The sequence below is a fragment of the Microcebus murinus genome, chromosome 8 (assembly GCF_040939455.1).
Source record: "Microcebus murinus isolate Inina chromosome 8, M.murinus_Inina_mat1.0, whole genome shotgun sequence".
NCBI classification, from domain to species: Eukaryota; Metazoa; Chordata; class Mammalia; order Primates; family Cheirogaleidae; genus Microcebus; species Microcebus murinus.
The window spans coordinates 83,134,025-83,161,953 of NC_134111.1; the positions used below are offsets into that span (position 1 = coordinate 83,134,025).

At 32.1% G+C, this 27,929-nt stretch overlaps 1 protein-coding gene across 6 annotated transcripts in view; it reads right to left on the bottom strand.

Moving 5' to 3' along the window:
• The window catches only part of ERBB4 (erb-b2 receptor tyrosine kinase 4), a 1,053,313-nt gene that overhangs the window by 227,021 nt on the left and 798,363 nt on the right, over window positions 1-27,929 (bottom strand). For 2 of the 6 annotated variants that reach the window (XM_020288221.2, XM_020288219.2), the window contains exons 16-17: window positions 23,533-23,577; window positions 23,337-23,411 (exon numbers count right to left, since the gene is read on the bottom strand). In XM_020288221.2, coding sequence (XP_020143810.1) covers window positions 23,337-23,411; window positions 23,533-23,577 — 120 coding nt within the window. The remainder of the gene's footprint in view (window positions 1-23,336; window positions 23,412-23,532; window positions 23,578-27,929) is intronic. The other 4 variants (XM_020288223.2, XM_020288220.2, XM_020288224.2 and 1 more) reach the window with 2 other exon arrangements.

Consider the following 27,929-nt stretch of genomic DNA (forward strand, 5'->3'; position numbering starts at 1 on the left):
AATTTTCCTCCAGATCATATCTAGTACTATTATTAAATCAAATATCTCTAAGCTTATGTGAATTATATGCACCACTTTAGCCATGACAGTCTCAGTTTCTGCCAGTCCAAGTATCAATAGTACCCCTGTTACTCTCAAAAGTGTCCTTGTGTGAACAATAAATCAAATGTTTAGCCCAATCTAAGGGAATCTAGAATACCCTGAATTAACAAGTCTTCACATCTATATAAATGTGTGTGCCTGTATGTGTGTGTATATATATATATATACACACACACACACACATTATACTCATACATGAGTGTTTTAGTATTATTTCCAGCAAGTGTGCTGGGAAGATAAATTAATTACTGTCTCTAATAAACATATATGTAATTTAAATGAATATTTCATAAACCAGGGTCAAATGTGATGATTCTCTGTGAAGTTATATTTTCTTTTAAAAATATAATTAGGTAACATTGTCTATCAGCCTGTATCCTACCTTTCATCTGAAAGTTTTATAGTAGCCATAGAAGAAAGCATGAGTCTATCATGAACCAGAGATTAAATGTATGCTCAGGGATGCATTCTATAATATGTTTCCTAACTTGCTCTTGCTATAAGGAAAATGAAGTTGATCAAAAACCTGTTGACTCTTTCTTAGGAGAAAATTCTTAGAATCCATTCACAGGTGCCAAACTGAGAAAAGGAATAAAACTTTAAAAATAAGAACATTTTCAATATTTTATTAATTAATGTAAGCAGTTTAAACACAGCCTAAGTACTATTTCAATAAGAGGAACACAAGATTTGACTGCCGTTAGGTACTCATGGGTTTTATAGCACATATAGTATCACTAACAACCCACTCATTTTCAATAGGAAATAATCCAATAAAAATGAAAATATCAGACTTTTTAGCCTCATATAGAAGTCATTCCTTTTCATAGGGGGAAGCAAAAGGTTGATTTGGTCCTATATAATACCTTTACATTTAAATAATTTAGATAGATTGTATACTTTTCATTATAATTATTCCCAATATTTGTACATTTTATAATTAGAAATTTCATTTTACATATATTGTATAGTTTTACAATAAATATATAATATAGATCTTTTAAATCCTATATTAAATATAAGAAGAATAGACTCAGAAAAGTTAATATACCTAGATAAGACCAAACATAAATAGTAATACAAGTATTTTATGTATTGGAATTTCAAGTCCATTACATTTTCAGCTAGATTATATTTTATCTTTTTCTAAAGATGATATATTAGAATTATTATTTTTTAGAATACACAAATATCATCCACCAGGTTTTTCTTCAAATACTTATATTTGATATTAGAGAATACAAAAAACACATGAATTTATTGAGGGGTTTTCACAGACCCTTTGATTTTATATTTAGTTGTAGCTTACTATCTTAATTCTCCTTGAACCATCATTTCGTCTGTATTGCTACATATTCATATCATTTTGTTTTCTTAGTGAAAAAAACAGTTAAAAGGAATTTGGTTTCTTTTTTTTTTTTGCTTAAAAAACTGGATTTCTTTTAAGAAAGGCAAAGACGAGCAGTATCTATTACAATGACAGTACGTACTGCACTGCTACCCTGTTCAGTCTTCTCCAAAACAGTTCAGACTTGAAACAAGAGTCCTTGAAACACTAGGAAACACTGAAATTCCCCAGAAGATATTTTAAGGGTTACTGCCTATGGCAAGGAGAGCTACATTAACAGAGCTCTTTTTCTCTTGCAAATTGTGCTTATTCTGACCCAGAATTCCACATGCTCTATAAATATGACACATCTTTTCTTCCTGAGCAAATGAAAGTGATCTGGGTCAGACTCCGAGGTAGATATCAGTTGACAGTTACAGTTTTTATTTGATGACTCCTATAGTATTACAGTATGTCTCTGTCCTTTGATCAGGGTTCAAGATTCCTCTACTACATTTTAAATATGACCAAAAGTATAAATGCTGAAGCAAATGAATCATAACATACTCTCCCGCTTTCTAGACAAATATGAATATTTTTGTCTTGTCCTCATGTGTTAAACCTTTTGCCCAATATTTTTTCAATATGTGAATGTCACATTTCATTCAATACCACAGTGTTAGAAAAGTATTTCAGTAGAGATACTGCCATTAAACCAATATGTACATATAATCCGATTCTTTTATTTCTAGGATTAGCTTCTGAGAAAAATTTTCTAATAGTTTTATGGTAATCCCCTTTTCTCTTTATAAACAATATTTATACTTCCTATGGGTCTTTTTTTGGCTTTTTTTATTTTTACAATGTTTTGGAAAGTACACAAACTTATACATTTGATTTTGAGGCAAGCATTCTCATGATTAAGGATACCATCCTCAGAATATATATTATCCCCTTATGAATTTCTATACCTGTGATTCACGACAGGTAAAGTGTTGAGAAGGAATTAGACCAGAAAGAACTTTTCTTTTATCAAAGTTCTTAAAAAGCTCAGATGAATTTTTGGTACTCAAACATATTTGTTCACAGTTTATTTCTATTATACAATATCATAATATCTATATACTATATAATAATTTTATAATTGTCTATATAATATTACCTAGACAAGATATATATAAATACATTTAGCAACACAGACAAAATATTATAAACATTTAATGACAAAATACTTTAGCCATTAAGTACTACTACGTCATATTACCTATTCATTACATGGACAAGGTAATCTGAAGCAATAGGGCAAAGGATTAAAAAATTGAGGACAGGGCTATTATATGTTTACACTACCTATCAAAATTGTTCAGCACACTAAGGAATTTATTAGTTTCATAATACAGCGTAAAGTATCACATAAACACTGCTCTGTGAAGGAAAGTTGAAGAGAAGTAAGTCATTGCAGGCACCATTTGTTTTTCCTATATTTAGCATTTTTTCTTCACCTCAAAATTCCCACTTATTCTATGTACTGTAACTTCAGACATCTATGTTGCTAAGAGAGATTATATTCTATTGGTAAGTTGCATCTATCTATCCATCAAAACATTAAGCTGGCACATTTGTGTTCAGTTTATTGGGTACAGTTATATAATACAAATTTAGAGCAGTCTCATTTCCAGAAGATCCATATACATTTTTAAAGTATAACTTTGCTTGTTTATATACAATTCTGTATATAAAGCATCTTTGATTTTTTTCACTATACTTTAGATTCCTCAATTTTTGCCTTAAAGAAAAAAAATTTTTTTTTTGAGACAGGGCCTTCCTTGTTCTATCTCCAGGGATAGACTGCAGTGGCATCATCATAGCGGGACTGCAACCTCAAATTCCTGGGTTCAAGTGATCCTCCTGCCTCAGCTTCCCTAGTAGCTAGGACTACAGGTGCATGCCACCATGCCTGGCTAAGTTTTCTATCTTTTTTTAGAGATGTGGTCTTACTATGTTGTTGCTCAGGCTGGTCTCAAACTCCTGGCCTTAAGTGATCCTCCCGCCTTGGCCTCCCAAAGTGCTAGGATTATAGGCATGAGCAACCGTGTCTGTCCAAAAAAAATATTTTTTGATAAAATGCTTATGTAAAAAGTGCCCTTCTTAAAAAATATCACACATCCGTTTTCAGACAATGCATTTTCTATTTATATTGCCTGACAACAGCCTTGTTCTCTGCCAAGAAGATCCCAATTGTTCATGGGGAGTTGGTGGCCTTGAAGCATACTTAAGATTAGGATGAAGTGAGATGGGAGAGAACTTCAAGTGGGTACAGTTGTAGGAAAAATAGCCAGAATTTCAACATCAATATAGAGTCACTAGTCATTTCTTGCAGGATTAATAAATACTGCAACTTTTGCTAGATATTTTATATATGTTATATCAAATAATTCTTCCAATATAATTATTAATATATGATGAATCTTAGGTAAGTTATCTAACTTGCCCATCCAGGGTCAAAATCATTCCAAGTAGATAGTCAAGATTTGACTCTTGGCATGTTTAGCTCCAAAGCTTTTCTTCTTCTGTCAAAATATAATTATAAGAGTATATTAGGAAAATTATTCTGGTAGCAAGTTGTAAGATAGGTAAGCAGAGAAAAGAAAATGTATTCGCAAAGACTAGTTTAAGTTGACTATTTTAATAGTTATCATCAGTGGCAATGAGAGAGATACTAGGAAAGCACAGAAAAGACAGAGGAAAAACTATTAACAACAGAACTGATAAATAGTATAAAATCAACAGTGACAAGAGACAAAGCAGGAGTCAAAGATGGCTAGACTCCCATGCCTGAGTAAATATGAGGCTGATTCATACATGCAGAAATCAGGAGAAAGACAACATTTAGAAGAAATCAGGAGAAAGACAACATTTAGAAGAAATCAGGAGAAAGAGATTTAGAAGGAAAAGTATTGAGTTCTTTTGGATCTATGGATTTGAAGTGATAAAGGGTATCCAACATCTCCTTATCATTTTACTCTACATCTGAAATTTCTGTGTATATTTGTTTCTCTTTTAATTTCAAGACCTACATTTGTGCTGATCTTATTAATAGCTTCACAGTTTTAATTAAAAAGAATCACAGACAACATGTCCTTCCTTTTACATTTTTTTAATACTTTGTTTTCTCTAGGAATGTTCAAAATACAAAGGAAGAAAAGTGGAGCTCAAGGGCTTTTTTCTTTTCTTTTTTCCTGCTTTTTCCTCTCCCTTTCATTTTGCTGATAGACTATATTATTTTATGTGGTTTGACTTCTCTCATTACCATGAATTCCACCTTACCATTTCAGTATCTTTTTGTTCTTATCTTCTTACTGACTTTTTGAGACCAATCATTTACTAGAGTAAAAAACCTTAAAAATATTTAGTACGTTTAAAAACCCTGTTCATACTGTTGCCCATAGAGGTGCTGTTTACCTTGGGTGAAACACATGCCGGAGCCAGATGCCTTAGTAAGCCTACATTGATTTCATTGTTAATTCCCAGGCATCCGCCTTCTGGAGATTTTAAAGTTTGGCATTAAATATTAAAGCTCAAAGAAACTTCTTTAATTGAAAAAGATAGTTAAACATAGCTATTCTCAAAGAGGCCACTTCATTTTTTTTTTTTTATAATTTGATCATTTTCATAGGAATAACCTTATGTTCCAGAAATAAAGTAAATTAAGTGCTAATAAGCAGTTTCAATTTTATTGCCACCTCTGTGACCCAATTCATTTCATTTTGCTATGATATTTACAAGAGTGTCTTTAATACATATGTGTCTCTTTTATACTCCCAGACTAAACTTCATTTAGATATTTATAATTATTCTCTCTCGGATTGGTTTCTATTTCTAGGTAAATTATAAGCCATATGAGGTCTGGGGTCATCATTTCCCCATTTATTTTTTATTTTTGGCTTTATCACTCTTACTAATAACATTCTCTAAGAAAATTCTCAATATTTATTACAAATAAATCAAATATTAAGTGGGATATTTTAGGTGATAATGTATTTCTGAAAAATTCAATTCCCCAACTTGATGTGACTTTTAGTATTTGGAACAATGGTGGAAATATGTTCTTTGAATTTATCTTTTAAATAGTTTGCCTGAAAGTGCTCACTTTACTTACATTCTTTTGATTCTTGAACCAATTCTCATCATATTTTTAGTGTCTGCCTCTCCACTAAGTCAGCCCTTATCAAAGTCATCAATGGTTTCCCTATTGTCAAATTAAATAATAATTTCTTAGAGCTAATCTTAATCTGGAAGTAGCATTTTATATGAGTTATCATTTTTCCTTTCTTAAAATACTGTCTTTCCTTGAGTTCCATCACATCACTTTCTCTACCTTCTTTTCTACCTCCTCAGTCCTTTTTAGTCATTTTTGCTGTTTCCTCTTCATTTCCCTGACCTCTAAATCTAGGAGGGCCCAAGAACTCAATCATTAGATTTTTTTTTATTTCCATATTTACACTTAATCCCTGGATATGATGTATCACCCATCTCTTCATCTATGTAATGATAAGCAAGCATATTCTGAGCTTAAAGATAAAATAATAGTATTTTCCTATTTTTATAAGTTTAAATATAATCCTTTTAAGTGCTGGAATTGTGTCACAGACATCTTTATATTTTTCATAGCCTAGTTTATTGTCTCATGAAAAGAAGCATTAAATAAATATTATATGAATAAATAACTGAATGAATAGTTTACTTCTATAAATATTTATATATCTTAAATCAACTCTTGAAAGCATATAAATTCTACAATAATTTCAGAACTTCCTATATATTTTTAAACTTTAAGAAAGCATAATTCTAAAATATCTTTAATGAAAAGAAAATAGGAAGAGTTATTTATGTAATGTTTCTCTGAACTGAAGCTGATACGTGTCTAACATTGGCTTATTCCTGATTTCATAGTAACTGGTAAAATAATATTTTCTCCTCAAAGCAGTGAAACTAATCCTCAGACAAGTTGTTATTTTTGTTATGTCTGTTGTAGTTTAGTTTGTCCCTCACACCTACCATACATTCGAAGTCCTAGTACAGTAACCAAATAGTTATTCCTAATCCTCTGTGACCTAATATATTCCAATCTAGTGATTTTTAAAAAGTTAAATAATAGCTTCCCCAGTCACTCTGCATCCTGGTGTGAACATACAACAAATTTCTGGCCAATGAAATGGAAGCAAATATTGGCTAGAGGAATCCAGGGAAAGGACAGGTAGAACTGATGGAGCCTATTTCTCTACTTCTGCTCTTAGATGTAACACTTAGAGCTGCAGCCACCATCTTACTACCAAAACAGCAAGATCAAGAAAGTGACATAGATTCTGGGCTGATGTTATGGATCCATGGAACCTGTGGCCATAGCTACCCCACTTCCAGACTTTTGTTATGAAATAGAATAACACATAAAACTATTTGTATTTGATAAAGCCACTCATACTATCTCTTCCCATAAAGCCAAATAAGATCCTAACTGAAGAAAGTAATACTGTCCAGATTTTCCACTTTTCCCTTGAGATAATGTCAAATGCATTATCTCAAGATAATTGGATTTTTAAAAGCAGAAAAATGAGACCAAAGGCCTTCCCCTTTCTAGCTAACACTTACCAGCCTTGGAGCTTCTCTTACGTGTGCTTCACCATCACATTCTCTTGGCCGTTGACCAGGCTTTACCTACATCAGCCTTTACTGAACACACTGGAGAAGGATACAGGTGGGAGGGGGACAGAGACTTTACATTTACACAAGTAACACAAAATATAAGCTTATAGAGCTTCCTCAGAGATGCAGTTTCTGAATTTTAAGGGGTTGTAATAGAGAGGATGTTAATTGTCATCCATTCTCAAACAGTGATAAAATTCAAAAGTAGTAAAATGTTTCTCTAACTTAACACATCAAGAAAATATGTACTGGGAGATCAAGAAAGAGAACAGGAAGAGACAGAACTCTTCATTTGCATTTAACTTGGCAAAACACCAATATCCAATTTTTCTAACTCTGCATTCATAGTTGATTGGAAGTAACCCAAGGAAAAAAACGAAGGGTGAGGCTGTTTCTGCCTACTATTTAAAAATACTCCACAGACGACTTGAAGGAAAGACAAACCCTCCTTTACAAAAGCTTTTGGTCATTGTACCTCACTTTAAATAATGTTTTTAATATAGAATGGATTACTTTTTATATTCCAAGGGGAAGTTTATTGTAACTGAAATCACAAAAACACATCTTAAAGCAACTAATAACAATGTTTAGTAATATAACTCCTTTTAAAACTTATATAAACAACCAACCCCTAATTAGAACACATTTCTAATTATGGGGAAACCCATTTTTTTCAAAAGCGATTGCCTAGAAGATGTTATGATTCTGCAGATGCTCTGAATACAGATTCACAGCCTCCAGATAATGTAAAAGAAAAAAAAATCGAACCTAAGCCAATTCAAATAACATTGAAATAATATAATACCAAGACAACTTTATACTTTGCCTGAAACCATTTCATTTACATGCAAAAGAAATCATTAGTGCCAAGGAAAAAAACCACATCTACATGAAACAGTCTTTTCCTAGCGAGAATATTAATTTTTCAATCTGTTCTTTCTCTATTTTTTATTATTAAAATTATATATACTATTAACATTCAGCCATATGTGATGCTATGCATTGTTTATGGACATCCAGGAGAAGATGTTTTAAAATCTCTTTGTTTTGTAAACGGTCATTAAGAAAATAATCTAGAAGTAGCATGGAGTAAACATAGTATTTCTTTTTAAATTTCCTAAATGAAGCACATCAATAAAATTTTTTCTTCTCTGTCTTTTAATTTTTCACATTACATATATTTATTTTTCCATCTAGGATGTTATCTAGGCAAATAGCCTGTCTTTACTTATAATCATGCCAGTTGAGTTTATGCAAAATTTCAGTTTTTCGTAGAGAAAATAGAGATAGCAGTTAATGGCCCCTAATTTCACCCTCTGGCACTAAGTTAGTTGTTGGAGAACACAGCCATCTCTTTTTGGGTACATTTTGGTATCACTAAGTATATTAGTATTTAGCTATTTGCAAATAGCCAGTAACAAACAAGCCAATCAATCTAAGGAACACAACTATAAATTTAACGTAGTATACAATGGGCACCATCTTGTAACATTCATGCCAGTTATCCTTTATTATCAAGCAATAAAACTATAGTAATTTAAAAGAGAGAGAGAAGAAAAGCCTTTCTAAGTAATCTAGGCTTAGTATTTTATAAAAGAATTAGGCATTTATATGACTTACTAAGTTATTCTATAAGTTGTACTTATTAATTATTTCACACTATATAGGATCAAAGTCATCCTGTGAATTATTGAAATATTAAAGGTAAATATATGTATAACTGACCATCTAGGATCACTTAAAACCAGTTAATAAATCAACAAACTTTGAAAGAGAGTAAATTAAATTTCCTTATCCAACAAGTCCTCTCTATAAAAAATTAAAGATGCCATAAATGAAACTATGAATGCATTAGAAGAAATTTGTAAATCATGCAGTCTTTGGCAACTTCTGGTGAAAATCTAGAAGCCATGCTTTGACAGGATTCACCTAATTTTAGGCAGGTATGAAAGAAAATGATCTATTATAAGATTATATATTTTACATTGAGACTGTAATTCAAATGTGTTTTAACTTGTGCTGTAATTTCTATAATTTTTAATGTGTTCCTGTTTGTTTTTTCAAATAGTTATTAGCAAATTTGAATAATAAAATCAAATATTTTCTATGTATTTTAATTAATCTCTAGTCAAACATACTTTTTGTAGTGCCAGATATACACATATATGTTATTTATTTTATAATTTGTAAAAGGTATAAAACTATAAACAACCTATCTTTTAATAGGTGATTGGTGATACATTAATGCTAGGGAATGCAATGCAACCATAAAGAAGAGTTACATCTGTTGATCTGCAAGGCTATCCCTAAAGTACTATTAAATGAGTAAAGTTAAGTTGCTAAATACTGTGTAGAGTATGCTCCCATGTCTGTAAACAAACAAGAAGCCTTATTATTGTATATATGTATTAGTACATGTATTAATGTGTGAAAGGGCCAACATAATGACATACACATATACACTGAGCATGTATTACTTTTGTAATTTTAAATTTTATTTTATACCATATTAAAGAAATAATCAACCTTAAAGCAGGAAAAAGAAAAATAAATACCTAAAATACAGCTAGTGAGCTTTAACCATTAGGATATTAAATTCTACTTTTACTTGCTATGGATTTAAGAGAAAGGCATATGGACAAATTGCCGAGGCAAGAACCATTTCTTGAAGATAAGTTTAGTAACACTGGTACAATCAGAAGCCAAAGGAATTTTATTTTAAGGGACTTTCCTTCATAATTCCTTACTTGAGAGCATATTATAAAACTGAAATAGGAAAAGTATTTCATGATGTAGTGATTTACTAATGTTCTGTACCTGCACATTGCACAATTGCTGATATTTGCGGTAATGATGAAATTTGGGATAATTGTTACATATCAGCATTTTGCAATTAACACTTACAGGTATTGAAATCTGTTAATTTCTCAGAATGCATATAGGATGCCGTTAGATTCTGATTATGAATTTAACAGCCTTCTAATTTAATGAGTCCAGAGTCACTGATAACAAACCACAGCATGTTATTTCCCTTTCAAAAATAAAATAGGGTGACCTTCAAGTAGGGTATATCTAAAGCAACACATTGCAAATTATTGATTATTTGTGAATTAATATCAGAATATATTAAATGCAAACATCAGCACAGTTTATATTTACATTTAATTTTCCAGACCATCCCTCCTTCAAACATGCCATACACACTAAAACATACCCCTCCCTTTTGGCAACATGACTTCATCTACAACTTCAGAGGAAATTTAGAACATTAAACAAAAACTCCCTCAGACTTTGCCTACCAAAGTTATACATCTATCTGCATCTTTCTCTATCGTGTACTTATTCTTTCCTGATAAATGGTGAAGGAGGGGGTCTTTTTGTCTCCAAGGCTAATCCTTGCACATTTCCTTTGCCTCCTAATTCTTTTAGCTTTCTCAGAAAATTTCTATGATTGGTAGTCTCTTCCCTTTCTCGTACTTTTTACTTTTCACACTCCATAATATCTTCCAAAAGACTCACATTTCAACCATCTTCAAAATATCTTTCTTTTGATATTATTCCCTCTGCAACTATTTCTCTATCTTTCTCCTTTCCACTACATCTAAATTTCTCAAAAGATATCAACAGTTGGAGAAACTTCTATGTCTATATTTAATTTCCCATTTAGCATCACTTGGATCTGTCAAAGTCATCACAAATTCATCCTGAGAGACAAAAATCAGGATGACTGATTTAGCACCCCTCTACTGGGTCAAATCTCAGTTCATGTTACCCTTATTCATCCAATTGTGCAAGTCAGAAATCTAGAAAAAATTATTAACAGTTTATTATTATAATTTATTCATATCCAGTTAATCATTAAGTCTGGTAATCAATTTTAAGTTCTAAATATTTGTTGAATCTTCCTAATTCTCTCTATCCATCCAAATTGCTAGCTTCCCAACCCCCTGCTACTCACTTCCAATGAATTCAACCACCCACTCATATTGATAATACAAAATATTTACATTACCAATAACTGTACCACCTCCAGAATCTTGATTTCAAGTACCCTACTTTTAGACTAGGATCTCCTCTCCTTTAAATCCATCTAATCTGGTATCTCTACTTCAATAATCTTTCTTGCTATTGGAATATTCAGATCATTGGCCCTATTGTGTTTTCATTATATATTAGCCTCCCTTATTTGCCAACTTCCCTCATTACTCAATTAGTTCTTATGATTCTTTAATTTATAACATATATATCATATATCCTAACTCACTGGCCTCTACCTCCACTCATCTGGCAAAATTTCAATCATGGGTAAACTCAATTTCCAAGTACCTATGTCTACATTTAAACAATCATAACATGGCTGAATAAAACACAATACTTACTGACATCATTTTAATTTAGACTACACATCTCAAGTGGATGTGCCTCAGCACTGCCCAGCTATAACACTGTACTTCTTGGATGATGTCTGTCTTCAATGAACTACTGAAAATCTTTTCTTTTTTTGAATTTCCACTATTGCTTCCCCAACTCTAGTCTAAAATGATGATCTCATTTTATGTTTCATTTAAAGAAGACAAGTTGTGACTTTCCCATCTTCTCATCATCAAATTCACTATCTACTTGCATCTTTACCTATAGGCTCCAAATTTCTTCTAGATACAACGGATACATGATCTCTATTCTTTTTCATGGCCAACTTCTCCCCTGCACACTGAGAATTTCATCCCTTCTGATGACTATAGAAAATTTTTCCAGCAGTTGTTCATTATTTGCTAAAATTTGAATTTTTTTTTTCTTTTGAATTATTCCCATCAGTTTACACACATTACAGAAATCATTGCCCCTTGATTTCATGTTCTCCTTCCTTATAGCAAACACCTTGAGTAGCTTTCTGGATACAAGCTGTCTCCAATTGTGTCTTTTTTTCTTAACCCATTTTAGGTTTAACTCATTTTATTTCCACTACTCCAGTGAAAACACCTTTAACCTCCATCTTATCACACATGATAGTCAATAACTTGCTTCCCTGTTAGTATTACACATGGGCTCACACTCCTTCTAAAACACTTCCTTCACCTGGCTTCTAGGACTTTGCCCTTACCTGGTTTCCTCCTACGTTCACCCACTCTGTCTCAATTTCTTTTTCTATACTACAGCCTTCTTTCAGAGTGGGGAACCTGTGCCCTCACAACCACATGTGGCCCTCCAGATCCCCAAGTGTGGACCCCTGACTGAATCCAAACTTCACAAAATTTGAATTCAGTCAAAATACTACACTCAAGGATCCAGAAGGCCACATATGACCCCAAGGCCACAAGTTCCCCACCCATCTCACTCAGTTTTCTCTTCCATCTATACCTTCTACTGTGGACTCTCATCTAATATTATAGATTTAAACATGACTGATGTCTCAGACCCTTCGATTAAGCTCCAGAGCATTACATTTATCTGCCTATGCAAAATCTTCACTCACATATCAAATAAGCACCTCAAGTTTATCATGATCCTAACAGAAATTTTATTTTCTTCATAAAATGTGTTGCACTTTCAGTCTTCCCCATCTCAATTTATGACATCACGTTTTACCCAGTTACTCTGGTCAAAAATCAAGTGTCATCTGTTGTATTTTTCTTTTCTTACCACCCCTATATCACACAATCCCTTTAAAATTTTCTTTATAATAAGTAATGACAGTAATATAAGCTGATATTGAATAATCTTTATCACTTTCACTATACTATAAATTTCATGATATTGGGGATATGTTCATTTTTATCTCCATACTCTTTCAGTACCTTAGCTAATGCTTAATATGTAATAAATACAATGAGTGTTTACTGCTGGATGTTGTTAAATAGCATTAACATATATGGAAGAGGGTTTTTGTTTTCTTTTAAAAACATAAAATATTATATGTGACTGTATCAACAGTGGGAGAAATTTTTTGTAGGAGAAATTGCCTTTTACCTAGTCAACCAGAGCCAAATAATACACAATTTAGGATTCATACTCTACTACCTAAATGCATTAGTACATCTGATCAATTTTCGTCAATCCCACACATCCTACAGTATGAGCTAGTGAGGAAAAGGAAGTGCCTGCCAAAGCCCAGTACTACATTGTCTTTCATGTTACTTCAGTGTCCATGCAATTTGAATTTTTATTCATACCTTACTTAGATGAGCGAGTCTAAGGATGGTGGCATTAATAGAATTAGTGACAGATCTGGTGGAAGCTGTTCTCAAATTGAACATTTCTTTTTTCAAACCTGCAAATTTATAAATAACTCTCACTTTAGAAAAGATTTAAAAAACTATGCCTCTGATTATTCATGTATGTTTTACATTAGTCACTTATATATTTAGAATATTTAAAAAATTACATTATGTTGCAATGAGAGGAATACATGTTTAGATTATAGAAAGTATTGCTCTATAATAAAATACCATGTGTGAGTACAGCACTATGAAATCCTATATATTAGAGGCTGGCTTAATAGATAAAAGTTAGAACTAAGGGGAAGATAATGAGTAAAATTGTTTAAGTAGGCTATAAAATATTCAATCATCCTCATCCTAAAAGTAGCTCTTAACTGTTCTACTACTTGGGAACCAACCTGGTGGAAAGGAAGAAATGTGGTCTCTAGAATTCAGACATGCCTGAGTTTAAATCTTTGCTCAGAAACTAGATAAGTGATTTTTTTTTTTTTGTAAATTGCTGAATTACTCTGAGACTGTTTCCTCATTTGTAAATGGCAATAGTGACAACTATGTTTATATGCTTGTTGTAAATATTAAATATGATAATCTGATTTTTTTTTTTCAAGAGACAGGGTCTTACTCTGTCACCTGGGCTTCAGGGCAGTGGTGTGTTCACAGCTCATTGTAACTTTCAACTCTTGGGATCCTGCCACCTCAGCCCAATGAGTAGCTGGGACTATCGGAGTGTGCCACCACACCTAACTTTGATGTTTAAAAGAGTAATAAAAACAAGCTCCTAGATAAATAAATATGAGAAAATTTTGTAGAAAGCATCACTACTCTCGGAGATAAATAAAACTGGTGTTTTGATTTGTTTTTTTTCTTTCCTGTATGTAGAGCAATTTAGCTATCTACTCTGGGACTTGAATTTGAGATTTGAACTCTAGGATCTGGGGTCCAGAGGTTCAATAAAATTGCTTTGGAAATAAATTTTGCTTTATTCATTTTTTTAAAAAAGAATATTTCCCCCTCAACAAGTAAACTTTTTATGGTAAAAGGTTTTTGTTGTTGTTTTATTTTTGCTCTACTAAAAGTAACTATAATTATTCCATAAATGACTCAAGCATACGGAATGCTTTACTCTGAGGAGAGGAACAGAATGCTATAAAAATTACAATGGCTACAAGCATTTAGAGTTTATTAGAGGTAGGTTTCCCTTTCCTTGTCATTCATTCTTGAGTACTGACTCATTGTGAAATTACAATGAAATTATACCACTTTCGGTGTGAGGTTGGATATGGCAGAAAATGAAATCCCTGTGAGGGAATTTTGTTGATAAATCAAAGTACTCCCTGTTAATTAGCTCCTGCCTATATACATAGTATAGAAAAATAATTGTATGTTTATAAAAAATGATTAGTTAGGGAATGTGCTGAGGTAATGAGAAAAAGCATGAAGAGAGCAATTTGAGTTAATATCTACACATCATTTTATGTAACCACATCACAGAAGGGGGTCCCAGTTAATTAGATTCTTTTAGTTAAATAGAAAGCTTTAAAAAAAAGAAACTTACTTAGGGTCTAATACAACATATGCTTGAATTATGTGAGGAGATAATTTTGAATATTTTCTGAATATATGGCAGGCATAAAAACAGAAACTTTGACTTAAGCAATCTTTCTGCTTAAGTATAGTTCATTTGTGACATACAATTTAAACAATATTTTAATAGAAATATTGGCTATAAAACACAATTTTAAGAGGGTCTGTACAACATAATCCCAACTCTTCGAGCAATTTTCAATTTTAAAAGTAGGTGATACAGGGAATTCTAAATACAGACCCAAATTATCATAATTTAGTCTTCTCTTGTAGCAATTTATATGGTCTATATGCACATAGAAAAATGCAGGTGCAAACAGATGTTTTGTCCTTAGATCTGTGTGACTCATTCATCTATAATTGATTGAAGGTGATGAAATAAACACCCTCTGTGAATATGCAAAAGCATCCCTTCCACTATTCTTATTGTATGTATTACCAAAATTGAATATTCAATCAAAGTTTCACAGTGACTGGGCTAGAGCAGTGTTGTCCTACAGCTATATAGTGCAAGCTAAGTAATTTAAAATAGTCTACTAAACATATTTGAGAAGATGAAATTAATTATAAAATTTATTTATCCAATATATCAATAGTCTTTACATTTTAACATGTAATCCATATTAGAAATTATCAATGAGATATTTTACACTTCCTTTTTCATACTATATCTTCAAAAATTGTATTTTTTGCAATTACAGAGAATCTCATTTTGTTTTAACAGCACTGAAAGTGCTCAATGACCACATGCGGCTAGTGGTTAGCATGTTGTACAGGCAGGTCTAGAGCAATCTTAGGTAAGACTCGCTAGTCTGACGACTTAAGGAAGAGACCATAAAATTGGTGTTAACTTGGGGGTTCCTTAGTCAGAATTATATCACTAAGGTATCACTGCTTACTAATGAAGTACTGATCACCTGGAGACTTTACCTTATACTATATAAATGTACAAATAACACCCTGGTTGTAGTTCTAAGATAATACCTTTTTGCTTGTTGCAGGGTCTTTGGAGGGAAGACTGGCATAAATTATTTGAAGACAGTATGATCAATTTATCTCTCAGACATGAAGGTACTTTAATATGGCAAAGTTGCATGGGGAAGAGAAAATAATTAACTTCCCTGCACAACAATAAAAAAATAAGAAGGACACCTTTGCAAATGGTATATACTCAAGTCACCATGCTAGGAGGTGTCATTGGTAGAAATTGAAAATGGCTCCATGATTACAGCTACTGGCCTATATATACACCTTCTCCTACTTATTCAAACACTACTCTAGGTGCTGATGTGAAATAATTTACAGATGTTATTAAAGTCCCAAATCACTTGACCTTAAGATAGAAATACAATCTGCATGGACCTGACCTAATCTCATGAGCCTTTAAATGTGGGTCTAAAGATCAGAGAGATAAAAACTAAGAGATACAAAGAATAAGAGGGATCTGAAGCACTGCCATATTGCCCTTGGCTTTGAAGATGGGGGGGGTGGGGTGTTCATGACAAAGAACACACATGGCTACAAGGAGCTAAGCACAGTCTAGGCCAAGAATCAGCAATAAATTGGAAACCTCAATCCTACAATCACAAAGAACTTGATTCCGCCAACAATCTAAATGAACTTGGTAGAGGACTCCAAGTTCTAGATGAGAACACAGCCCATATAGCACCTTGATTTCAGCCCCATGAAACACTAAGGAAAGAATCCAGCCTGCCAGCCTATACTTTTACTTATAGAATTATATTTTGCTTTGTTTTTTAAGCTGCTGAATTTGTGGTAATTTATTACCCAGGAATAGAAAACTTAAATAGCAATTCAGTGGTCCCTTCACTTTTCCTAATCACAAGATTTTGGATTTTTATTTTTTTTTAATTACTACCATTTTAGTTATCACATGTATAATACAGGTCAGTATTTTGAATTTTAAAATAGGATTAGGAGCCAAACTATGATAGCATAGATACTAATTCACTAATTCATACTGTCCAAGTTTACTTTAGTATATTCACAGTTAGATAACTCTTCTGCCTATTTTTTCCTGTGGAGAACTGAAATAAGTTTACACATAAATTAAGCATACTTTTAATAATTTAACACCAGGAGTAGGTAGGTATATAATCAAAGATATATGCTACATTTGATAAACCTAATAATTTTATAGCATATTAATTTGAAGTCATTCAATTAATAGCATTTAGGTGGTGACAAGATGAGAAGGCATTGCCTTGGCACTCAATACTTTACTGATAACTTTTGTGTTAGACGTTAGTAGGGGGCCAGGTTAAGTTTTTTCAGTTGCCATTTTTTTTACATACCTATTTAATTTGTTTAATATATTTACTTCTTAGTCCTTTGGAAAGTATAACGTAATTTCAATAGGAATATTTTTTGGTTATTTTGTCATATCTGTTACTTTTCCTCTTCCTTAAAATACTATCAAACATATCTCTATATTTCCCATCTACAGAAATGTTTGCAAAGGGTTTATATGTTTACTTTATAGATCCTGATGATATACACATACCTCTAGGTTGTACTTTATAAGAAAAGAATGCCAGCAGTCAAATTTTGGAATAGCACATAGAAAGCACTTTAAAATCTGTAAATATCTGTCTAAAGAAAGGAGCCAAGGCTTCAGGAATATCTACCTCTTTTTTGCTTTTATTTCTAATAGCAGACATGAGATTGTCAGTGGTTATTTCAATTATGTTTAAGATATTTTGAGATAATAGGCTATAGGCAATCTGTTTCCAAGTCAGATATTAGTAATAATAAAACATTGTGATTTCTATGTCATAAAAATATGCTCATGGGAAAGAATGAAAGATAAGTATTTATAATAGTTAACTCTACCCATTGAATTTTTTGCTTTGACCCTTCACTAGTGTAATCAACATCTCTCTAATTTAATAGTGTTGTCTTTAGACTTTCTACTACAGTCATAAAGTCAATGCTCTTAAAAACTTCTTTTGACTTTCAATCATAAGTGTGGATTCTTCTGCTCACATTTTTACAGTTAGTGAGTTTGAATATAAAATTAATATTTCTAGGATCTCTAAAAGCTCTAGTAACAGTGTATGCACATTTTATGATGCAATATTACATACTTTTGTTTAAAGTAATCATTTGAACTACATGAATAGTAATTAACAACAACTGAGCTGAGATGTTTTACTCTTCCCTCATAATTCTCTGATAATTTGGGTATTTTTTGGTTGCTGGGAAGTGTGGAATAAAAATCATCTGGAAAAGAAAAGATTCACACCCTGTCCTTCAGCTCTGCAAACTCTCTTTAACTCAAAAGTAAATTTAATATACAGAACATGGTGGGTTGAGAGTAGACTTATAATAAAAAGCTGTGTACTTTTATTTATTGGATTTAGGGATCGTAATACGACTGCCATTCATCTGAGGTAACCATCTACGGGCAACTTTGACCATTTGATTTGGATATAAGTTATGAACTAAGTTTCCTGGGGGCAAAACAAACAAAGAAAAAAATTGTGCTATTTGTGAAAGTGGTGCCAAGAGTATCACATCATCTCTGTCATATATCACACATGGTTTACACCGCTAAAGGATAAACTGTTATGTGACCTCTTAGGTAATAACCACTAGACCATAAAGTAAAAGTATGACACAGGCATTAAAATGTGACAAGAATATAAAATGTTTCAAATTGCTGCCCATATGGAATTTAGAGAATTAAACTGAGTTCAATTACTTTATTTTATATCAGGAAGCACTTAGAATAGTTGAATTTGAGCAAGTAGACAGATAAAAAATGTTTGAACAGATATCTAGTAGTTTCAATAACTTCTCTCACAAATTTAAAAATTGTTAGTTTACATTTTATATCGCTAACATAAAAGAATGAATTTGGCAACGGAGCCTTTGTTTGTGGAGATTAACAAATTCAGGCCCTTTAGGAATAAGAGTTTAGGATTAAAAAAAAAACTTTGGAGATATATTTGACAAGGAATCTAAAACAGAATAGAATCTAACATTTGTTCTGTAAGAATCTGTATGAAAATAGCATCGGAACAAGCTAAAATAAATAACATACTAAAAGAATATAAACACTTGTTGACTATATTTTTATAGAACTTTTGATGTAAAAGGAAAACTATTAAAGGTAAATATTATTTTTAAGGCATTTAATTCAGATAAGGAAAGTAGGGAGACGTTCTAAAATATCAAGTATTATCTTCATTATAAGTAACATATTCCAGGAGACTACAGGTAAAAAAAAAAAAAAAATTCTACTCTATCCTATCCAATCTTCCTGGAAGAAATTCCAGCAGCAGCCTGTAAGGTAAATGGAGTGTGGAAAACCAATTCACAAATTGCAGGCTTGGGAAAGAATAACATTGCTTAGAAAATGAAAGTCGATCAAGATTGGAAACATTTCCCCTGTTTTCATTTAAATCTTCAATCTTTTTTCCTGCTGGTTTAGGAAACAGAATATGGCATAATGAGGCAGTAGGGAGTATGAACTCTGAATATTTTGAAATGGCCACATTGACATGCTCAATGTAATTTTCTGTGACTAAAAGAGAACTAGGCATTTGGATAATCTCCCAGTTAAAATATGGTTTATGAAACTTAAAACAATTATTTGCAATCACGTTTCTGTCCTCCCATTATGTAAGATTCACTTTAATCAATTGGTGGAAGCTTTAAAAAACTATGATGAAATTTAAAATGGAAAATAACTTAAAATATTACTAGACTAGTCCTCTGCTTTCAGTGAAATATACACCCCCTGCCTCCCCATCACAGAGAGGCAAGCATTTACTTCAAGATTAAGGGCCTGAAAAAGGAGATACTTGTTATATTCCCTTCTTGCCCAATTTGTGTCAAAATGCTCTGTGGTCATAAACACTTTTCTAAAACATTCAGATTAAATCATTCATGTAAGTTTCAAACTGTCTTGTAAACAGCCCCTACAAGTCAATTAATTCTGAGAAGTCAATACAATTGAAAAACAGAGTCACATTGCTTTCTATTTAAGTTCAAAAGATGTATTAATTAAAGATATCAAGAGTTTTCTGGAAGGAACCATAAGCTATTTGCTACCAATTCCTTGAAAGATTTGCACTTAGAAGATCGACACAAAATTCAAATCCTTAAACTCTGAGACATTTTGGTATGTCAATTCCACAGTCACTAACCTATTGGATTAATGCCCTGTTGATACAAAAATTACTAATTTCATGAGATTATTATGCCAATATTTCAACTAGAGTAGTAACTACCATCAATGAACATATACTACAGACGGCTCCTGTACATTCTTTCATTGGATCTTCATTCCAATCTTACGAGGTATAACAATTCTCAATTTAAATATTACCGTTATCATGTCCATTTTACAGATAAGAAACATGGTAGGGCCAATATTTGAACACAGGCATTCACATTTAAGAACCCTTGTAAAGACCTGTACAATGGACTACAGGTGATTTTTCTTAGAAATGATCGGCTGTAGTGTATTATCTATCCACAATTATTGGCCATGGTCACCTATTTATGACAAGGCTAATCTGAATTAGTGTTTTAGTCCGAGAATTATGGAGTATGGAAGACTGAGAATTCCAATAATGCTTTTGTATAAATTTTGAAACTATTAAATCAATAATATCAATAAAATATACTATGATTTTGAGTCATATAAACTCAGTTAGAAGAGTTAAAAACTCTTGATCTATGTCTGTCATTTTAACCTTTACTGTACCTCTAAATACCAGCCTATGACTTACAGCCATCAGTACCAGTGGCCCTTATTATGACGGAGAGTCTCAAGGTAAAGAGAGAGAACTGCTCAATCTTTCTCCAAGGAGCCCATCAAAAGGGCTAGAGGTAGACATGGAAGCTCCCTGGATGACCATAGAGATTTGCCTCCTCTCCCTGGGAGGCATGTTCTCCCATTCCCCAGGTTTGAGAATCCTTGATACATGGAGAAATAATAAATAATAACATTTATTGAATGTCTTCTATAAGCCAAACACTGTTCTAAGGATGCATTCAATCTTTACAATCAATTTATGAACAACAGTAATATTCCCATTTTATACATGAAGAAAGTACAGCTTAGATAACTTAAGAAATTTACCCATAGTCACACATCAAAACATGGTAGAGCCTTTCTTTGAACTCAGAAAATCTGATTCCAGTGACAGCACACTTTACCATCCTATTCTGAGTAATCCATTGGGATTATTATAAGACAATCATTAAAACAAATATGAAAAAACTCTTAAAAGTGATAGTGCAGTGACTTGACCAAGGTCTTAAGGGTGAAAAAGTATTTCACATTAATAAATATAGGAAGCCTAAAATGGACATTGGTTTATAAAACTGCACTATACGCCTTAGGCTTTCTCATCATGCCTCTCTCTCTCATTTTTTCCCCACAATTTTTACCTTGCTCTAAACAGCTATATTAACTCATCTTGATTTTGCCCAAGTGTCAAAGTGCCACTGTTGTATAAATCCTAGCACATACTTCCTTTTTATAATTTAATTTCTCTATTTATATCATTAGAAAACAATTTGTTAAGATGGTATGCCACTTATTTGATCATTTAAAAATATTTGAAGGCAGTAATATATGAATTAAGAAATTAAAACTAAATTCAGTGACATACATGAATCTCATAAATATATTTAGCAAAAGAAGCCAGATGCATAGACTACAAACTGTATGACTTAATTTTTTCTTTTTTTTTTTTTTATTTATATAGAGAGAGTTTCTTGCTCTGTTGCCCAGGCTGAAGTGCTGTGGTGATCATAGTTCATTGCAATCTTAAACTCCTGGGCTAAAGTGGTTCTCCTACCTCAGTCTCCTGAGTATCTGGAACTACAGGAGTTACCAACATGCCTGGCTAATTTTTTAAAAAATTTTTTGTAGAGACAGGGTCGTGCTATGTTGCCCAAGCTGGGTCTCAAACCCCTGGCCTCAAGTGATCCTCTGCTTTGGCCTCCCAAAGTACTGGGATTGCAGTTATGAGCCACCACCACATCTGGCCCATGACTAAATTTATATAAGGTTAAAAACCAGGCAACCCAGCCCATGGTGTTAAAATTTAGGACATTGGTTACCATTGGAATGGCATACAGTGGAGTTTTTGGGGTTTTGTTAATATTTTATTTCTTAATCTGAGTATTGGTTACACAAATGTCTCATTTTGGGAAATTCACTAAGGCTTACAATTATGTTTTGTGTACTTTTACACTGTATATATTTTAATATAAAAGTTTATATTAAAAGGCAATACTTCATCCAAAATTCTCATTTTGCTAATTATATTATACCACCACTTTCTCTTCCAAAAGCATATAATTATTTCACAAATAAAACACATTTCTATATAAGATCGTAAAGTTATTATTTTCCTATTTAGGAAATGTTTTATGAGATGTTTTACAAGTTGGGTTCATTGATGTATAATTTATATATAGTAAAATGTACAGTTCTATAATTTTTGATAAGCATATGCATTTGTGCAATCACTCCCATGATCAAGACATAGAATAGTTCCATTATTCTTTCAAACTAACTGCCCTTCTGCAGTCAAATTCATCCCCCAAACTCCAGCCCCTGGTAACATTGATTTCCTGTCCCTATAGTTTTGTCTTTTTCAGAATGCCATATGAATGGAATCGAACAGTACATATTAAGTCTGGCTTCTTTCATTTAGTGAAATATATTTGAGATACATCTATGTTGTTGGGCGTATCAGCAGCTTGTTCCTTTTTATTTCTCAGTAGTGTTATGATGCATGTATGTGCCACCACTGAAGGACATTTGAGTAGTTTCTAGTGTTTGTGATTATAAATAAAACCACTGTAAACATTAGTGTATACGTATTTGTGTGAAAATGAGTAATATGTTTTGTTTTTAAATTTCAGATTATACTTTTACCTGCACAAAATATTTTTATATATTGCCTTTAGTCTATGGTAATTCGTGTACCTAGAGAATATACCAACCAGTTCAAAATAATGTAAAATCAGAAATGGAATCAAATAACAAACATCTTACAAAGATAGATCAACTTTCTCAAATTCCTCCCTTAAAAATATTTCTTTTTCCAATCATGCAATCATCTAGAGAATTAAGAACAAAAATATTATCTTAAAGTTCTATATTAATAATTCAAACTCCTATTTAAATCATACATAATTAAAATCAATGGCATTACTAATTAGGACTCTGAAATCATAATGAATGAAGGAAAAAGAAGTAAGAAAGGTGGCTTGAAAAGGAAAGTGTTTTTCCCTCTTTCAAAAATCTCTAATTTAATATATTATAAATTTAACCCAACTGGTTAGTACTTTTTATCCGTGATAACTGGGAAAGGATTTGAGCGGCAAAATGGAAACATGGTAGATGTTACCTAGCATGTTGTGGTAAAGTGGAATGGCCCGTCCATGGGTAGTAAATGCAGTCATGACTAGTGGGACCGTTACACCTGCAGGCAATTACAGAACAGAAAACATCATTCTCCATCCACAGTGACATGCACACACATGCACCAGTGCTCACACATGGAGCCTTGGAGGAAGAACATGGGAAGCAAGCACACCAAGTACCTATCCATCAGGCCGATGCAGTCTTCAATACTTGAGCCTATGCACCTGCAGAAGATGCAAATTTAAAAAAAATATAAGGAAAGAAAAATTAGTCATTTTTTAAAAAAGAATCAGTAGAATAAATACTGATTGTGTAAAATTCTTAATTATAATTATTAGACAATTTTTGGAACACCATGGATTTCAAGCCAGCAAGAAGATTATTGCTTGATGGATACCCAGAAATGAATTGCAATTACCACCCACGTGGAATGCAAAGAAACATGTCCACAGCAGAGGAAATTTTATCCTGGTTCTGTGGATAACTTCCAAACACACAGAGTTCATTTCTAATACTTTCAATTCATTTGCAGCATTCATGATTATATGTCTTGATGAATAACTTGATATTTTAATGACTATAATTGTTTTAATGTATATGGTGTCTTCCAAAGCCCTTACATTTAAGTAAAAAACAAAATCAATAAAAAGGAAATATGAGCAATTCAATATAATATAATAACCTGATACTTAATGCTCATTAAAGATTTATTTTGGCAGAAAATTAGTTAATATACTTTAATGCTATTTTCATGGATACTTTATATAATCACATTATTCTGGTCTTTGGTTGTGACTGCCTTTAAAACATACTTATCTTTAAACATGAATTTATTTAAAAAGCAAATTAACTGGTTTCATCATACTGCACTTTATCTTGACGTTCTCTTTTAAAATAGCAGTGCCATAACATGCAAACAAAAACAGGTTTTTAACCTGCCATAATAATGAATTCAAACAATAACAAATAAATAAATACTCTGCAAAGAAATGAATAAATTGAGATCTAGGTAACTAAAGAATACACTGAGATTAACATTTAAATTGAATTATGTAAGTACACAGAATTCTAATGTACAGTCCCTAGAATTTCATTTTGAACTATTATAGAAGTATTATTTCTTTCATCTTCCAATGTACTTGAATTTTTTTCTTTCTCTTTTCTCCCATCAAAGATAGATAGCTCCAGGGCATTATTGAGATTCCTCCTACAGCTATCATTTCTAAAACTGCCTACTTTGGCTGGTAATAAAGATTATATATTTTTTCCAAACTCTTAATTTTCAAAACTGAAAAAGGAGCTGAAGTTAAGATAATTACATAATGATATAAAAAGGTGCCCAAATATATGGCCAAAATATCCATTATATTTTTAGAAAAATATAAACATTGGTGAACTAATATAACTTATCTATAATAACAATTAAGTCATTTTCTCTTTGCTTCATCAATATCTGTTCCTACTAACAGGAAAATTGGTTTGTTTTTGTTTTTGTTTTAAGGATTTGTTTTGAGAAGCACAGACAAATTTTAACCTACAGAAATATGGGAAATACACCTGTGATAAAAGTCTTTGAAAAAGCAAGCAAATGGGAAATAAACTATATACCACTGAATTGGTATTACGCATAATCCATCATCAAAACCATTTCCAAAAGTGAAAAATTAACTACCAAAAAGCTTTCAAATTATCTTATATAGTTTTCTTTTAATTTTGTTTTGGAGAACTTATTTTTCCTGTTATATCTTCTTCAAAATGCTTTCATATACAGTATTGTCATTTTATAAAATTATTGGTCAATTTTTTATTTCCAAGTGAGGATCTAAAAAGCTGTGGTTAGTTTCCAATCTATCTTTATAATAACCCTTGAAAGATTAAAAAAAAATAATAAAATTCAAAAGTAAAATTCAACTTGAGGGGAAAGTGTGAATAATGAAAGATTTTCATCCATTATGAAAACCTGAGTTACATGCCTACTAAGTGTTCCTACTGTTCTAGGACCTGGAGGGAAAAAAAAGATGAATTAGACACTTTTCTTATTTTCAGTGAGCTTAGAATTTAATGAAGGAAACAGATGGATAAACAGATGTGTATTGTATATGTGATAAATTAAATAAGAGATGAAAGAGTGTTTTAAAGGAGTGTGGAGGAGGGACACCCAGCCCAACAGCAGAAGGTCATGGTAACCCTCCTGAAGGATGAGGGAAGCTAAAGTTTAGAGTGCTGAGAGCTGGGGTTAGAGTGGCAGAAATTTCTGAGGGGCAAGAAACAGCAGGAGCAAAAACATAGATCTGCAGAAATGTATAGTGTATACGAACAACTACAAACAATTCTTAATAGTTGGAGAACAAAATGTGAGACAACAGGAAGAGGGGGAAAAAAAAGAAGCTAGAGCATTAGATGCAAGCCAGATTTTGATAACAATTTGCTTAGTAGCAAGCTTAATAGAAAATCACCATACACTTTTAAAGAAATAGTGAGATTGCTAGATTTACATTCTAAATAGATACAAATCTTTGTATCCCTTTGCTCTGTAGAGCCTAGTCAGCTGAGAGCCAGGTAGACTTCTTTGGCCACAAAAATTTTTTCCATGTAAAAGATGATGGACTAACCCAGGGAAATGATAACTGGGAAAGTGACAAAGGGACAGATTCAAGATATGCCTCAAAAGGTATAGGGAAAATAGATTAAGTTGGCTGATTTAATGAAAGATATAAAGGGATCGCAGTTAAAAAATGATTTATATTTCCAGCTTTGAGAATAGTGGTGCCATTATTGAGAAAATCCGAAAGGAAGGACATGTTTCTTCACACATGCATTAAGGGAGGGATGGTTGACAATTTCAGTTTTGTGCATCTACAGTTAGTGTGGTTGTCCTGCATAGAGGTAGAAATGTTACTCAGCAGTTGAGAAGATGCCTCTGTTGCTAAGGGAGGAAAGAAGAGATGGGTATAATGATCACGTATGAAATACCATGCAGGAGAAGGCTACAGCCATGTAAATGAATGAATGGCAGAAGAAGATACCTAAAGTAAGAAAAAGAGAGGCTGAAGATTAGAACCCCAAAAACTCCAATAGTATATGAACTAAGATAGGCTCTTTATACTAAAAGCATGGGAAAATATAATTGAGTAAAATCAATTAACTACAGTGTCATAGAAGCCAAATCAGAAAAGAACATCAAGAAAGAGGGGGTGATTATCAGTGTGAAATGCAGAGAAGTCTGATAAGAATTCCTGAGATAATTTTACTTGCCATTATCACAGTTACTAGAATTTAGGTTTCTGTGAGTTGGGAATCAAATATGAAAATAGAGGCAGGGGAAAGAGAGGGAAGAGACTGAGGGAGCAGGATGTAGGGTTAAGAAAGGTTGTTGAGAGGATTGTGCAGGTTGAGATGTACACGTATTTTTAAACTGAGGATGAAAGAAAAAAATGAAAGAAAAATAAGAATGACAATATGACTCATGTGGCACCATCCTTTCTAAATACAAGCCATTGTATACTTAAAGATGTATATTACACTTGAACTCTTTGCACTTTATAGAAGTAACTAATTAGCATATGCAATTTACATTCATTCAGCAAGATCATATGATCATAGAAACATTAAATTTGTAAAACATTTGTAAAACATTAAATTTGTAAAACATTGTAAAAACATTAAATTTGTAAAAAGTAAAAATCTCAAATAAGATATTGAATCAAGATATGGAATAATAAAATTCTCAAAAAAATTAGTGTTCCAAAATATGCTTACAGATAGATCAGTAAAAGAAACCATAATATGTCTAATATATATATTCCAAAACAATTTCTGGACTTCTGAATATTTAGGTGTATTTAACAATTGTTGGTACATAATGACTTATAAGTACCTTGATGTACCTATATAACCAACACAGTTAAGCTATTTTGACAAAATCTTCAAATTTTGAAATGGAAATGGAGGAAATTTTTAAACATTTCCATTGAAAGATTATAGACTTAATACTTCCACAAGCAGCCCTTCTATCCTTTCCATTCATGAAAATTTTTCATTATATAAATTTAAAAGGATTGATAAACAAGATTAAGGCATCTGTGAAACTTAATATGAAACTATGATTCTAATATTAACAAAAATATGTAATGAGATTTTTATAAGATTCCCCATGACATAAACATTACAATACAATCTAAAATGTAGATCTGGTTTGAAACAAAATCAAAATTAAAATGACATTAAGTTAGCATGGACTCAAGTGATGTGTGTGAGGGAATGATAATCTCCATTCTCACTACCATTTAATTACATGCTAAGTTTAGTTTATAAGTCTTTTAAAATTTCTATCTTTCTAATTTAAAATATAAATATCATTCCTAAGTTTTTAATTCTTGCTCATCATTTAAAAATGCTGTGGAGAAGGTTCTGGTGTCTAATAGAGGATATAAATTAAAGAATATAAATTCACTGGATTGTGAGTTCATAGAAGTCAAGAGCTGCATCTTGCTCATTTCTTAACTTGCCTGTCACTGTGTCTGATGCAGAGCAGATATCCAACTTAAGAAAGTTGACGAATGAATGAAATGAGGAA